Source organism: Tupaia chinensis, unplaced genomic scaffold (genome assembly GCF_000334495.1).
Source record: "Tupaia chinensis unplaced genomic scaffold, TupChi_1.0 Scaffold143584_1, whole genome shotgun sequence".
NCBI classification, from domain to species: Eukaryota; Metazoa; Chordata; class Mammalia; order Scandentia; family Tupaiidae; genus Tupaia; species Tupaia belangeri.
The window spans coordinates 9,191,592-9,204,081 of record NW_006203430.1 but is presented as its reverse complement, the minus strand read 5'-3'; the positions used below and the strand labels follow the sequence as shown (position 1 = coordinate 9,204,081).

Genomic DNA, 12,490 nt, shown 5'->3' with positions numbered 1-12,490 from the left:
GAAAGAGAATTCACTTCCCAGGGTAGATGTCCACAGAGTAGCCCCTTCTCTTCCATTCTTCTCTCAGGATTTTGAGTATGAATGTACATGTGCCCGGCATGATTTTCAAGCCTCCAGGTCCAAGGCTCACATCATGGTTGGCCATGTGATAGTCCAGTACCTTAACCATGATGCCACCTGCTGGCCCCATCCTTTTTTTATTTTTTGAGAGCTTTTTGCCTTAGGGCACACACGCTCATGGGAGAGAGACAGAGGTGAGAAACACCCCCCCAGGGGCGATGTCCATGCCCCAATACCTTCTCCATTCTCCTTTTGGGATCTTGGGCACGCATGCACGCATATGCACCCAGTGTGAGTTTGGCCACTGGGTCCAAGACTTGAACCATGGTCAGCCATGTGGGAGTCCAGCAATGTAACTGCTATGCCACCTACTGGTCCCTTTTTTTTTCTTGTTTTGGTTTGCTATAGGGTGCACGTGCTTGCTAGAAATAGAGAGGGAAAGTGAGAAATTAACCCCCCCAAGAGGGATAGCTATACCATAGTTCTTTCTTCATTCTTTTCTTGGGATTTTGTGCACACACATGTGCCTGACATGTTTTCCAAGCTACTGGGTCTGGGACTCGAACCACACAGTCATGTGGGATCCAGCTGCCCTAACCTCTAAGGCACCTGCTGACCCTAAATATGGCTCTTTTATATAGCATGAATTCTTTTAAATTATAATTTTATAGCCTCAATTTAGATGGAGCATCAGACTTTACATTTAATAAGATAACTTTGGGTTTGGGGCCGGCAGGTGGCGTGGTGGTTAAGGGTGCTGGACTCCCATATAGTCAGTCGTAGTTCAAGTCCCAGACCTCGTAGCTTTCTTTCTCACTTTCCCTCTCTTTTTCTCTTTCTGTCCCTCTCTGGTCAAATTAAAATAAATAAAGTTCAGGAACCAGCAGTTGGCGTAATGGCTATGTCACTGGACTCCCACTTAGTCGACTGCAGTTCGCGGCTTAAAACTCAAGCCGGGCGCGTGTGTGTGCGTGCCCAAGATCCAGAGAGGAGAATGGAAGAGAAGGGATTGCGGCATGACCATCCCCCCTGGGGGGTGATTTCTCACTTTCTGTCTCTATGTCTCTCTCTGTCTGTCTGGGGAGCACATGTGCCCTATAGCAAAAACCTAAAAAAATAAATAAATAAAATAAAGTTCAATAAAATAATTCTTTTTCTTTTTTGGAGAGGTTTTTGCTATAGGGCACATGTGCTCCTCACCAGAAAGACAGAGACAGAAAGCAAGAAATCACTCCCCAGGGGGTAGTCCACGCTGCAACCCCTTCTCCTCCATTCTCTAGGGATCTTGGGCATGCACACACATGCACCCAGCGTGAGTTTAAGCCACTGGGTCTGGGATTCAAACCACAGTCGACTACATGGGAGTCCAGCAACATAGCCATCACACCAACTGCTGGTCCTGATAAAATAATTCTTAAAAAAAAAAAAAAAAAAGACAACTTTGGGTTTAACTATACCATCTTACTAGTTGCTTTCTACTAATCTTACCTGTTCTGTTTATTTTCCCCCCTCTCCATTGCCTTTTTGTGAAATTTTTAAAATTGAACTTTTTTGTTCACATAGGGCACTTGTACACACACAAGAGACAGACAGGGAGGGAGAGGGGCACAACCTCCATGGGGTCTGGTCTTGTGCAATTCCCTTCCTCCAGGCCTCTAGTGTGTTAGATCTGGTCAGTCACACGCATGCCTGATAAATTTTGGGCAGCCTGGTTCGGGGTTGTGACCAACTGTGGTCACCATGTAGGATTTGTTTTCTTTTTTTTTTTTTTTTAAGATTTATTTATTTATGTATCTAATGTATGTATTTAATTCCACTTGTTATTATTTAATTTGACCAGAGATACAGAGAGAAAGAGAAAGTGAGAAGCATGCCACCAGGTCTGGGACTCGAATCGTGGTCATCCATGTGGGAATCCAGCGCCTTTAACCATCACACTACCTGCCAGCCCCTTGTTTATTCTCTATTTGGCACACGCACTCACTGGAGAGACACAAAAAGTGAGAAAGTGTCCCTGGGGGATGGCCACATTATAGTCCCTTCTCCATTTTCCTCTTGGGATTTTGGGGATGCGTGCACATGCACCCAGTATATTTTTGTTTTTAATTTAAATAATTGTTTAATTTTATTTATTCATTCATTTATTTTAATTTGACCAGAGAGAGACAGAACGAGAGAGAGAGATAATGAGAAAGTAAGCCAGGTCCAGGACTCAAACCATGGTCAGCCATGTGGGAGCATCCAGCACCTTAACTACCACGCTACCTGCTGGTCCCTAAGCCCAGTATGTTTTCCAAGCTGCAGGATCTAGGACTTGAACTGTGCAGTTGATCATGTAGGATCTAGCAACCTTAAACACCACGTGACCAGCTGAACCAGGATTTGGTGGCTTTTGAGCAGGACATTATTACTGCACCTGGAATAAGCTCTAGTTCATTAATCCTTTTTGGTTACATGAATTATTTTCATGGGTATGTGTTTGTGTATGTATGTATGTATTTTAAGATAGGGTCTGCCTGTGTTGTGATCAGCCCAGCCTAGCCTCCAGAGTAGCTGGGACCACCCATGGGTGCCACTACATCCAGCTTTTTAGGGTGGGCTGGTAGTTGGACAAAGGCCTCCCATGTGGCCTCAGCCTACCAACCAGCAGGGCCCAGTGTGTGTGCTACCACAGCTGGGTCTTTTTCGGTCAACTTCTTTTTTTTTTTTAATTTTTAAATTATTATTTATTTCATTTTATTTATTCATTCATTTATTTTAATTTGACCAGAGAGAGACAGAGAGAGAGAGAGAGAGAGAGAGAGAGGGAAAAAGGAAGCCGCCAGATCTGGGACTCGAACCATGGTTGACCATGTGGGAGTGTCCAGCACCTTAACCATCACACCACCTGCTGGTCCCCTCGGTCAACTTCTTTTTAATTTTCTATAGGGTGTATGCCCTCACCAGAGTGTGAGAGAAAGCAAGGGAGATGGTCATGTCACAGTCCCTTTTCCATTTCTTCTCTTGGGATTTTAGGCTTACATATGCATTCACCCAATATGCTTTTCAAGCTCCCAGGTCTGGGAATCAAACTGAGCAGGGAGATATATGGGATGCAGCTGTCTTAATCACCATGCTACCTGCTGGCCCTTCCCAACATTTTTTTTAAGACCAACATTATTTTTTTTAAAGGATTAGAATATTTTAATTAATTTTTTAGAGTTATTTTAATTTAATTTATTTATTCATTTATTTAAATTTGAATAGAGAGGGACAGAGCAAGAGAGAGAGAGAGAGATGGGGGGGTGGTAGTGAGAAAGCTAGCCTCCAGGTCCTGGACTTGAACCATGATTGGCCATGTGGGAGACCAATGCCCTTAACCATGCCACCTGCCGGCCCCCATTTTTTTTAAAGAACTTTTTGCCATAGGGTGGGTGTACTCACCAGAGAGGCAGAGAAACTGAACGTGAGAAATCACCCCACAGGAGGGATGGTCAAGCTGTCAATCTGTCCATTCTCTTGGAATTTTGGGCATGAACATACATATGCCCAGAGTGCACTTTAAGCTGTTGGGTCTTGGGCTTGAACTGCAGTCAGCCTTGTGGGAGTCCATGCCTTAACCACCATGCCACCCGCTGGCCCTCCTTACCAACATTCTTTTTTTGTTTCTAGAGGTTTTTGCTATAGGGCGCGTGCGCTCATCAGGAAGAGAGACAGACAGAGAGATAGGAAGCGAGAAATCACCCCCCAGGAGGGATGGCCACACTGCAGTACCTTCTCCATTCTCTCTGGATCTTGGGCACGCACGTACATGCGCCCGGCATGAGTTTAAGCCACCAGGTCCAGGTCTCGAACCGCGGTTGACTACATGGGAGTCCAGCAACATAGCCATTACGTTAACTGCTGGTCCCCCAACATTCTTAATTCTGTCTTTCCTCTCTTTTATGTCATCACAGTCCTCTTAAAGCTCACTTCTTAAAATTCCATTTTTAAGGGCCCTTGATTCTTTTATTTCTATTTTCATTTGTGTTGTCTCATCTCGTGTGTCTGGTTGCTTTTAACTGAGGCTGGATGTTGTATGTAACAGGCTTAGAATGATGCCATCTATTTTCACCCACCACATTCCCTGCCCTTTGCTGTCGGCCTGCCGGGCACAGCCTGCAAGCCTGGGTTCAGCTTTCTTCTCTGCAGGTGGACGACGAATTGGAAATCAAGGCCTACTATGCCGGCCACGTACTGGGTGCAGCCATGTTCCAGATTAAAGTGGGCTCAGAGTCAGTGGTCTACACGGTCAGTAGTTTGGGATTGGGAGGGGCTGCTTGGGGGTGGTGAGGTGCCTTCTTCATTACCGCCTCCTTCACCAGGGTGACTATAACATGACTCCAGACCGGCATTTGGGGTGAGTAGGCCAGCACATTTGTTTCTTGTGGGCCCCTCATAACTTGTGACAGTGTGGTGGTGCTGGCACCTGACTGGTCAGCACATCACTGTCCCCTGTGGTCCTCCCATGTAGTGTGTGTTGACCTCCTCCTTTCCAAGCCCAGATGCCCAAAGGCACAGGTCTAGGCTGGGTCCTTTGTTCCTCCTGTCTCCTCCCAAATGGTGCAGGTGCCTGTGATGTTTGACCCTCTGGGTCTGTCTGTGTACAGGAGGCAGCCAGTGTGTCCAGGAACCAGGAACATGGCTGTGTATGGGGCCAGGGCAGTCCACCATGGTCCATGCCAACCTCTGTTCCAGAGCTGCCTGGATTGATAAGTGTCGCCCCAACCTGCTGATCACAGAGTCCACATATGCCACAACTATTCGGGACTCCAAGCGCTGCCGGGAGCGTGATTTCCTCAAGAAAGTCCATGAGACCGTGGAGCGTGGGGGAAAGGTAGCCATCCTCAGGCAGGGGCTCAGGAATGGCCCACCTTGACCTTGTCATGCAGGTCCTTTTGGCAGGCTCAGCTGACAAATGTAGTCAGGGGCTTAGGGTAGGGGTTGTTTTCTAGGCATGGAGGCAAGGTTTACTCAGCATAAAAGGAAGACTCTGGAGGGCCCTTTGCTAGGGAGCTCATTCATCTCTCACATCTCAGACCCCAATAAGGGGCAGTCCCAGTGCTAGCCATAGCTTGTTTCAAGACTGGCTGAGAGCAGACTGGGGAGGTGGCTGGGGTCTATGCAGGGCCTTCAGCTCTCAGGGGTACCTACCCATGCCTCCTCAGTGGGCCAGTCCTGTTCTCTGCCGGCTGGGCCTAGGTAGTGTGGCCAGCAGCCTGCCTGAGCCAGCCTGACTTATCCCATAGGTGCTGATCCCTGTGTTTGCACTGGGCCGTGCACAGGAGCTCTGCATTCTGCTGGAGACCTTCTGGTAGGTGCAACCAGGATGGGAGCCTTGCCCTGAATGGGCAGTGGAGGGTGAGAGAGTCTATACACGAGGTGAAATGCTGTGCCATTCATACACAGCACTGGCAGGACGCAGGCTGCAGGAAGGCCACGGCGGCAGTAACAACCATTTGGACAGTGGGGCACGCCACGGTTGATGCCCATTGTGTATTAGCCTTGCTTATCTTTATAGGAAAGCTGCTCATGTGCCTGGAAGCCCTGTGATGTCCTGTAGGGACTGTCATCTATTGGCTCTTTTTGGGAGTCACTGGTCCCACAGAGCCCTCCATCAGCCTGAGCATGGTATAGGTTGGTGAAGGTTGAGGGTATAGGGGTGGGAGACAACAGGGAGCTCAGCCCCTTTGTGGGACTCTCAACTCAGGCTGCAGCCAAAGGGCTATGCAGATAAAGGCATGTGGGGAGTGACAATGGCTCAGTCTTACCTGTCAGTGTCCTATGCTGTAGCCATTGTACTGAACAGGTTGGCGGGTCCACAGGGAACGCATGAACCTAAAGGTGCCCATCTACTTCTCCACGGGCCTGACAGAGAAGGCCAACCACTACTACAAGCTCTTCATCACCTGGACCAACCAGAAGATTCGCAAGACCTTTGTGCAGAGAAACATGTTTGAATTCAAGCACATCAAGGCCTTTGATCGGGCATTTGCTGATAACCCAGGTCCAATGGTAAGGCCTTAGCCAGGTGAGGGGTGGGCAGTGCTATCCATGTATACACCTCTTTTTCTGGGGCAGGGGAAGGTGCCTCCTGGGACCAACAGCAGCTGAGGGGGCTGGGGTGGGTTCCTCTCCACCTATGGGTCTCTGGGCAAGACTGGTGGTGAGAGGATGGAGCCCATGGCAGGAGCTAGTGGGTGTTTGCTGCTCTGACTCCCTTTCCTTCACATCCATCCTGTAGGTTGTGTTTGCCACACCAGGGATGCTGCATGCTGGCCAGTCCTTGCAGATCTTCCGGAAGTGGGCAGGAAATGAGAAGAACATGGTTAGTGGCTGGGTCCAGGGCATATCCTAGCAGAGCCTATGAGCAGGGTAGGGGTGGGCAACAGGGGGACTGTTTCTTCACCCACCAATCTCTGAGCTGCCCATCAACCAGGCCCCACACCAGCTTGAGGATGCTGCTGCCACTGCCCCAGGCAGTGCAGACTCTGTGACCAGGCCCTCTATCAGGAAAGCCCCTAGCCTTCTGTGAGGCCATGGTGACAGTACCTGGCCTGGTCCTAGACAGCTTTATGCTAAAACTGTTGAACCCTTCAGGGTCTCCATCAGGTTGGAAGGGGGGACTGCTAGTGGGGTGGAAGTGGCACCCTCCAAGCATTCAGGTAGGGGTTGTTACAGGGGGCAGCCCCTGATGTGCCATGTGGTTTCAGGGTGGCTACAAGCTCCATCCTTGCCCTGCAGGTCATCATGCCTGGCTACTGTGTGCAGGGCACTGTGGGCCACAAGATCCTCAGTGGGCAGCGCAAACTGGAGATGGAGGGGCGGCAGGTGGTGAGTCCCACCCTCACCCTCTGGGTGCAGCGGGGCAGCCAGGTTACTCCTGATGCTGATGGCCATTTATGCCCTGTGACACTGTAGCTGGAGGTCAAGATGCAGGTGGAGTACATGTCATTTAGTGCCCATGCTGACGCCAAGGGCATCATGCAGCTGGTGGGCCAGGCAGAGCCGGAAAATGTGCTGCTGGTGCACGGGGAGGCCAAGAAGATGGAGTTCCTCAAGCAGAAGATAGAGCAGGAATTCCGTAGGCAGCCAGCACCACGGGTTTGGGGCTACTCTGGAGTGGGTGCTGGGCAGGGTCCATCCTTGGGGTCAGTGTGGGCACAGCCAGCCGCCTGGACTGATGTTCTCTCTGCCCCTGAGCCTAGGGGTCAGCTGCTACATGCCAGCCAACGGTGAGACGGTGACGCTACCCACGAGCCCCAGCATCCCTGTGGGCATCTCACTGGGGCTGCTGAAGCGAGAGATGGCACAGGGTATGCAGGGCAGGGCAGGGTGTGTTGGGTGGGTAAGGAGTAGCTGCTGAGGAGGCAGCCTGTCTTGACAGCACCATCCTCTTCCCCTCAGGACTGCTACCTGAGGCCAAAAAGCCCCGGCTCCTGCATGGCACCTTGATCATGAAGGACAGTGTAAGTGTGCATGGATGTCCTGGGGGTTTGGGGAGCCACTCCACATTTCCTGACCTGCCCACTACACCCCACAGAACTTCCGGCTCGTGTCCTCAGAGCAAGCCCTCAAGGAGCTGGGCCTGGCCGAGCACCAGCTGCGCTTCACCTGCCGCGTACACCTGCATGACACGCGCAAGGAACAGGAGACAGCCACACGCATCTACAGCCACCTCAAGAGGTGAGTGTCTGCCCGACCCACTTCTGGCTCTTATGGGGCAAGGCAGGGTCTCACTGTGCTTTCCTGCAGCATCCTGAAGGACCACTGTGTGCAGCACCTCCCCGACGGCTCTGTGACCGTCGAGTCCATCCTTGTCCAGGCTGCTGCTCACTCTGAGGACCCAGGCACCAAGGTGTTGTTGGTCTCTTGGACCTATCAGGTAAGGAGGGCTGTAGAAAGAGCTGGCATAACCCCCTACTCTCCACCCTCACTGCCCAGTCAGGACAGGCAGCATCACTCCTCTGTGACCCTGCATTGCTCAAGGCAGTGCAGGCAGGATGATGGGACCTCTTGCCTTGGCTATAGGATGAAGAACTGGGTAGCTACCTCACCTCGCTGCTCAAGAAGGGCCTTCCTCAGGCTCCCAGCTGAAGCCATCTGCCACCTAGGCCTGCAACCTCTGCCCTTTGCCCAGACCTGGGCTTCCACTCCAGAACTGTGGATGCTCTGTGTGAATGGAGCCCCTAGCTGGGCCATAGACCCTATCCCCAGGGACAAGGTTATGACAGTACCTAACTGAGTGGCCATTTTTGGCTGAAGAAATAAATAGGCCTTTGGGGACTCCTTGCCTTGTATTCCTGTGCCCTAAGAAGATGTTTAAGGATAGTACCGGACAGCAATTTCTAGTAAAAGCAGAACTAAAGGCAACTGGAATTCTCTCTCCCTTCTTGATGCACACATGTTGTCTCCTGCACTCACCCCCCACCAGTCTACCTAGGGTAAGGGCAGAAAGGGTTGTCCCGGGTGGTAAGTACTCTGGATAGGTAAGAGCCCATGGGAGGCAAGACCACTACAGCTTTGGCTGGCTGGATTGACCAACACAGCTGGGACCTACTGGGTGCAGTGGCATGTAGGACAGAGTCCAGCAGTTGGGCTTAGTATGTTGTGGCTGTCCTGACTTTAGCTGAATGTCTGGAGTCATCTGTAGCTCCTACAAGGTGCATGGAGCTAGAAACGGGGGCCAGCAGGAGGTAGGGCCTGTGGACATATCTTAGGCCAACCCAGAGCCTTCCACCAGGCTGCAGAGCCCTCCCTCCCCTACAGGTCTTACTCATAGGGTCAGGTTAGGATGCAGCTTGAGGGGCTGTTGCCCTGGGGGAAGGGGTTTACCTTTATCCTAAGCCATGACCAGTTGCTTTGGTCACTGGTCTCCAGCTTGAAGTCCTTTGAGTCCCTGGGCCTCCCAGTCTCCTGTGCCTTTGCTTTCCCACTGGGTGCAAGCTGGATTCCCATCTCCTAGGATAAGAGGTAGGCTGACTACCTCCACAAGGATCCAGCCTTGGGAAGAGATCAGCCACTGTGATGCACATCAGGAACCCCTTCCCAGGCCCACCTCCTCTTACCAAGGTTCCCAAGGTCTCCATATAGTACTGACTTCAGGAACAAGCCCCGGGCTGGGGCCACACGGGTCTGGTGTTTGCCCAGGGGGTCTTGGCTCTCCAGAATCACTTTCACCTGGGTGGGTGTCAAAGCCCCCAGCCCCACGGCCACCAGCACAGCTGTCATCCTCCGTACCTGCAACCCATAGCTAAGATTGCACAGAAGCCTTCCCACCCTCAGGGAAGGCCTCAGGACAAAGCTCACCTGTCTGTACAGGAAGGACTGACTCTCAAACTCCAAGCTCCAGAACCGTAGCTTCCTGTGGACACAAGTGCCTGTGATGTCTAGGACACGGGGCAGCTCTGGCCACTCTCTGGCCTACTACATGGCCTTAGATGAGGAAAACTAGCAAAGACTGTGCTGCTGGCTCCAGGGCTCAGGCCTGGTTCTCAGCTGTGCACTCTCCTAGGGGTCCTCACTAACCACCTGTCTCCAAGTATGAATTATGGGTAGGGAGAGATTAAAACTAGACAATGGTACGTGAAGGTGAGGTGGCAGAACTCCCCTTTGGTCTTGGGTGCAAAGAGTGGCCTGGCCAGGGGCTGACTGCTGTAGAACCTACCCTGGGCCACTACATGACAGGGTCTGGTCACTCAGTGAGAGGAGCAGCCAGCTTATCTGACTGAGGCCCAAGCCCTGAGCCTGGTGCTCTTTGGTGAGTCTCAACTGGCAATGCTGAAGGTCCTCCTCCCCTCGGGGCTGGCCCCAGCTATGGGGGGCAGGGTGTTTAGATGTCAGCAGCTGCCACCTGGCCAGAGCCCCTAGACAGTGCTAGGGGACAATGGGACCCATTCCCTGCCAGGCTGGGCTGGAACCACTGGCCCAGTGAAATGTTTTCAGCAGTTGCCAAAATCAATCCATTGGGCAGAGAACGCTAGGCAGGGTGAGGGGCTCTTAAAGAAAGGCAGCATTCTATGTCCCTTGCTTCCTAGCCTGGCAGGGACCCCAGCCAGGAGAAGGGCACAGCTGCAGACTCTTGGGTGTCTGACCCACACCACTCAGCTACCCCAAACCCTCCAGCTGACCAGCATCCCCCCTTAGCCAGCTCTCAGATGCATATCCAGCCACCCCCAGTCTAGCCTTAACCTTCCTTTGTTGGTGAAAATACTGGAGCTAAATTCAGCCCTCAGCGGCCTCCAGACTGGTACTGGTGACCTGTGGTGCAAGGCCACCCTTCCTCACCTGCTCTCCTGGGGGAGGACAAATGGGCTGGTTGGGCCAGAGGACACTGTGAGTCGGCGCAGTGTGCGCACTGAGCTTGTGGATGGGCTTCCAGCTGACTGGAAGGCGCTGAAATCATGTGTCCCAAGAAGGTACTGGGCAGCCTCCTGCATGGCAGTCACGTCCAGGCAGCTATAGAGGGCCAGGTGACCAGTCAAGAAGAAGGCACTGGCCAAGTGGGCCTGCTAACCACTTCCCGTTCACATACCCATACTCACTCTGCCTGTAGAGCCCAGCACAAGTTTCGTTCAAACACAGGCAGCTGGTCAGGCCGGGGGCAGCCAGTAGCCAGGCGATATAGGTAGGTCCGGGATGTGGCCGCATAGCGAGCATGGAAGTCATTGGGCACTCGGAAGGCCTGCAGTACCCTAGGGCAGTAGTCAGGCTCACTGGAGGAATGGCCCTGCTCACCTCCCCAAGTGCCGCCCCCCATCACTCCCTACTTCTGTCCAGTCTTTCCAGACCTTTAGCCTCCATCCACAGTGGACTGAGGCACAGAGCAGCAGGGTCTTGCTCAGGTCGCCAGGCTCACCTGATGGCTGGGTGCCTTAGGTGAGTGTTGAGGGCCTCAACCAGTACCTCTGGGGAGAACGGTGGCTGGCCTGAACGGCGCTGGACGTCGAGGTGCGCGGCGTTGCTCAGGGCATGGACCCCAGCATCCGTGCGGCTGGAGATGGTGAACTTGACTGGCACGACTGAATTCAGCCGCTCTGCGGCTTCCTGCAGGGACAAAACCACCTAGGGGGAGCGGGCAGCACCCGGGATGAACGGAGCCTGAAGGATGGTTTTCCGCGTCCAGGAGGCTCGGACTGGGAGGAGGCTCCCATCTGTCCATCAACCAGGGCACCCAGGGGATCATCCTTCTCCCAGCCAGGCACGGGACCAGCACAACTCACCTCTAGGTAGTTCTGTACTCCAACCGCGCGCTGAGTGCCCCTGACGGCAGCGACCCCGCTGTGGGCAGAAGTGGGAGGAGGTGACCTAGCGCGTCCGCGGAAGCCGCCCTGCCCCGGGATCTCGGCCAAAGCCCAAACCGTCCGGCTCCACCTCCGCTCTCTCAGGCCAAACAAAGCCATTTCCTTCCCCCTGAATGTTTGGGATCCAGTGTCCGGAGACGTCCGGTCTGCCAGCACAGACGCCGGACATTGGCGCGCGGATCCTAAATTTAGATCTCGGACCGCCCGCGCCCTCTCAAAAGTCAGGACCCGCCGCCGCAGAGGCGGGGCTTCCGGACCCGCGGGCAAGTCGGTTCCCTTCTCGGTCCAGCTCACATTCCGCTTCAGCCCGGGCTACATGCCCGCTATCCCTGGTGCGGTTGGCGGGATAGGGGTAGGGAGATCGGGAAACATACTTGAAGTCCGTGCCCAGGTATTGGAAATACACGAGATAGCGCGCCCGCAAGCAGCCCGCAGCGGGAGTGGAATACATGGTCTAGCTGAGCGAAGCAGAAACGATGCGGGAATCGCAGCTGGGAGGCGGGCTCGACCGCACGTGGGGTCCTGCGCGCGCATGTATCCCGGTCCGACCACTCCTGCGCCTGCGCCTTTGCATTGGCCCCGCCCTTCAGCCTGCCAAGCCTGCCTAGCCGCTGCCTGGGGCTGGGGAGCGAAGGAGGGCCTTGGTTTAGGGAGAGGATGCAAAGTTTCCTCCCGCTGCCAAGCGAGTGGACCCTACTCGCACGGCAGCCCTTGGGCAGAAGCGCTCATAGCCTCGCTGTGAGCCGCATGTTCTACACGTGCATTCATTCATTAGCTCATTTGTCTCCTTTCTCCTTGCAGTCTTCTGTCCCATCCTCCTGAGCGCTTCTCTCCGCCGCGTTCCGGCTAAGTCCTACCAGATGTGGTTCGCAAAAGCCCGGAGTTGCGCAACAGCTAGGATGGCTGAAACGGGCGGGGCGCAGCCCAGCCAACTGTCCCCTAAGTCCTACTCTTGCAGACCAGCCTAGCTTCCCAGACTAGGTCGGCCCGACTCAGGAAGGAGTGTTTGGTGACGCTCCCCGGCAGTGACAGCGGAAGGAGCGCGCGGGCGGCGTACTTTGGCGACGCTCCCCAGTGGTGACAGCGGGCGGCTCGCGCAGGCGGCGTAC

General features: G+C 53.6%; 3 protein-coding genes across 14 annotated transcripts in view; 2 read left to right on the top strand and 1 right to left on the bottom strand.

The window, feature by feature from the left end:
* INTS11 (integrator complex subunit 11) overlaps positions 1-8,451 on the top strand; it is a 15,910-nt gene extending 7,459 nt beyond the window's left edge. For both annotated transcript variants that reach the window (XM_027766484.1, XM_006164094.3), the window contains exons 5-17: positions 4,231-4,329; positions 4,404-4,438; positions 4,777-4,915; positions 5,328-5,392; positions 5,904-6,093; positions 6,323-6,406; positions 6,823-6,912; positions 7,000-7,162; positions 7,287-7,394; positions 7,486-7,547; positions 7,622-7,764; positions 7,834-7,963; positions 8,110-8,451. In XM_027766484.1, the coding sequence (XP_027622285.1) occupies positions 4,231-4,329; positions 4,404-4,438; positions 4,777-4,915; positions 5,328-5,392; positions 5,904-6,093; positions 6,323-6,406; positions 6,823-6,912; positions 7,000-7,162; positions 7,287-7,394; positions 7,486-7,547; positions 7,622-7,764; positions 7,834-7,963; positions 8,110-8,175 (1,374 nt within the window). In that variant the 3' untranslated portion in view covers positions 8,176-8,451. The remainder of the gene's footprint in view (positions 1-4,230; positions 4,330-4,403; positions 4,439-4,776; positions 4,916-5,327; positions 5,393-5,903; positions 6,094-6,322; positions 6,407-6,822; positions 6,913-6,999; positions 7,163-7,286; positions 7,395-7,485; positions 7,548-7,621; positions 7,765-7,833; positions 7,964-8,109) is intronic.
* PUSL1 (pseudouridine synthase like 1) lies at positions 6,100-11,918 on the bottom strand. 11 transcript variants are annotated; one of them, XM_027766492.1, is made up of 9 exons: positions 11,756-11,918; positions 11,301-11,358; positions 10,937-11,124; positions 10,623-10,772; positions 10,366-10,536; positions 9,388-9,442; positions 9,147-9,318; positions 8,914-9,039; positions 7,820-7,956 (listed from the first exon to the last, which is right to left on the bottom strand). In XM_027766492.1, exons 1-8 carry the CDS (start codon positions 11,830-11,832, stop codon positions 8,945-8,947), a joined length of 966 nt encoding a protein of 321 aa, XP_027622293.1. In that variant the 5' UTR covers positions 11,833-11,918; the 3' UTR covers positions 7,820-7,956; positions 8,914-8,944. The 11 variants fall into 11 exon arrangements, with proteins under 11 accessions (XP_006164157.1, XP_027622290.1, XP_027622286.1 ...); XM_006164095.3 differs by lacking the exons at positions 7,820-7,956; positions 9,147-9,318 and adding an exon at positions 6,100-6,372; XM_027766490.1 differs by having other exon boundaries at positions 9,147-9,442.
* ACAP3 (ArfGAP with coiled-coil, ankyrin repeat and PH domains 3) overlaps positions 11,858-12,490 on the top strand; it is a 16,011-nt gene continuing 15,378 nt past the window's right edge. The window contains exons 1-2 of the mRNA XM_006164165.3: positions 11,858-11,915; positions 12,183-12,268. Of these exons, the coding sequence (XP_006164227.1) occupies positions 11,858-11,915; positions 12,183-12,268 (144 nt within the window). The remainder of the gene's footprint in view (positions 11,916-12,182; positions 12,269-12,490) is intronic.

Coding starts and splice junctions, on each gene's coding strand:
- PUSL1 (XM_027766485.1), bottom strand. CDS start 11,480: ATGGCTTTGTTTGGCCTGAGAGAGCGGAGGTGGAGCCGGACGGTTTGG. Junction 10,773..10,936: donor CTAAGGCACCCAGCCATCAG/GTGAGCCTGGCG, acceptor CTACTGCCCTAG/GGTACTGCAGGCCTTCCGAG. Junction 10,537..10,622: donor TGCTGGGCTCTACAGGCAGA/GTGAGTATGGGT, acceptor GGCCCTCTATAG/CTGCCTGGACGTGACTGCCA.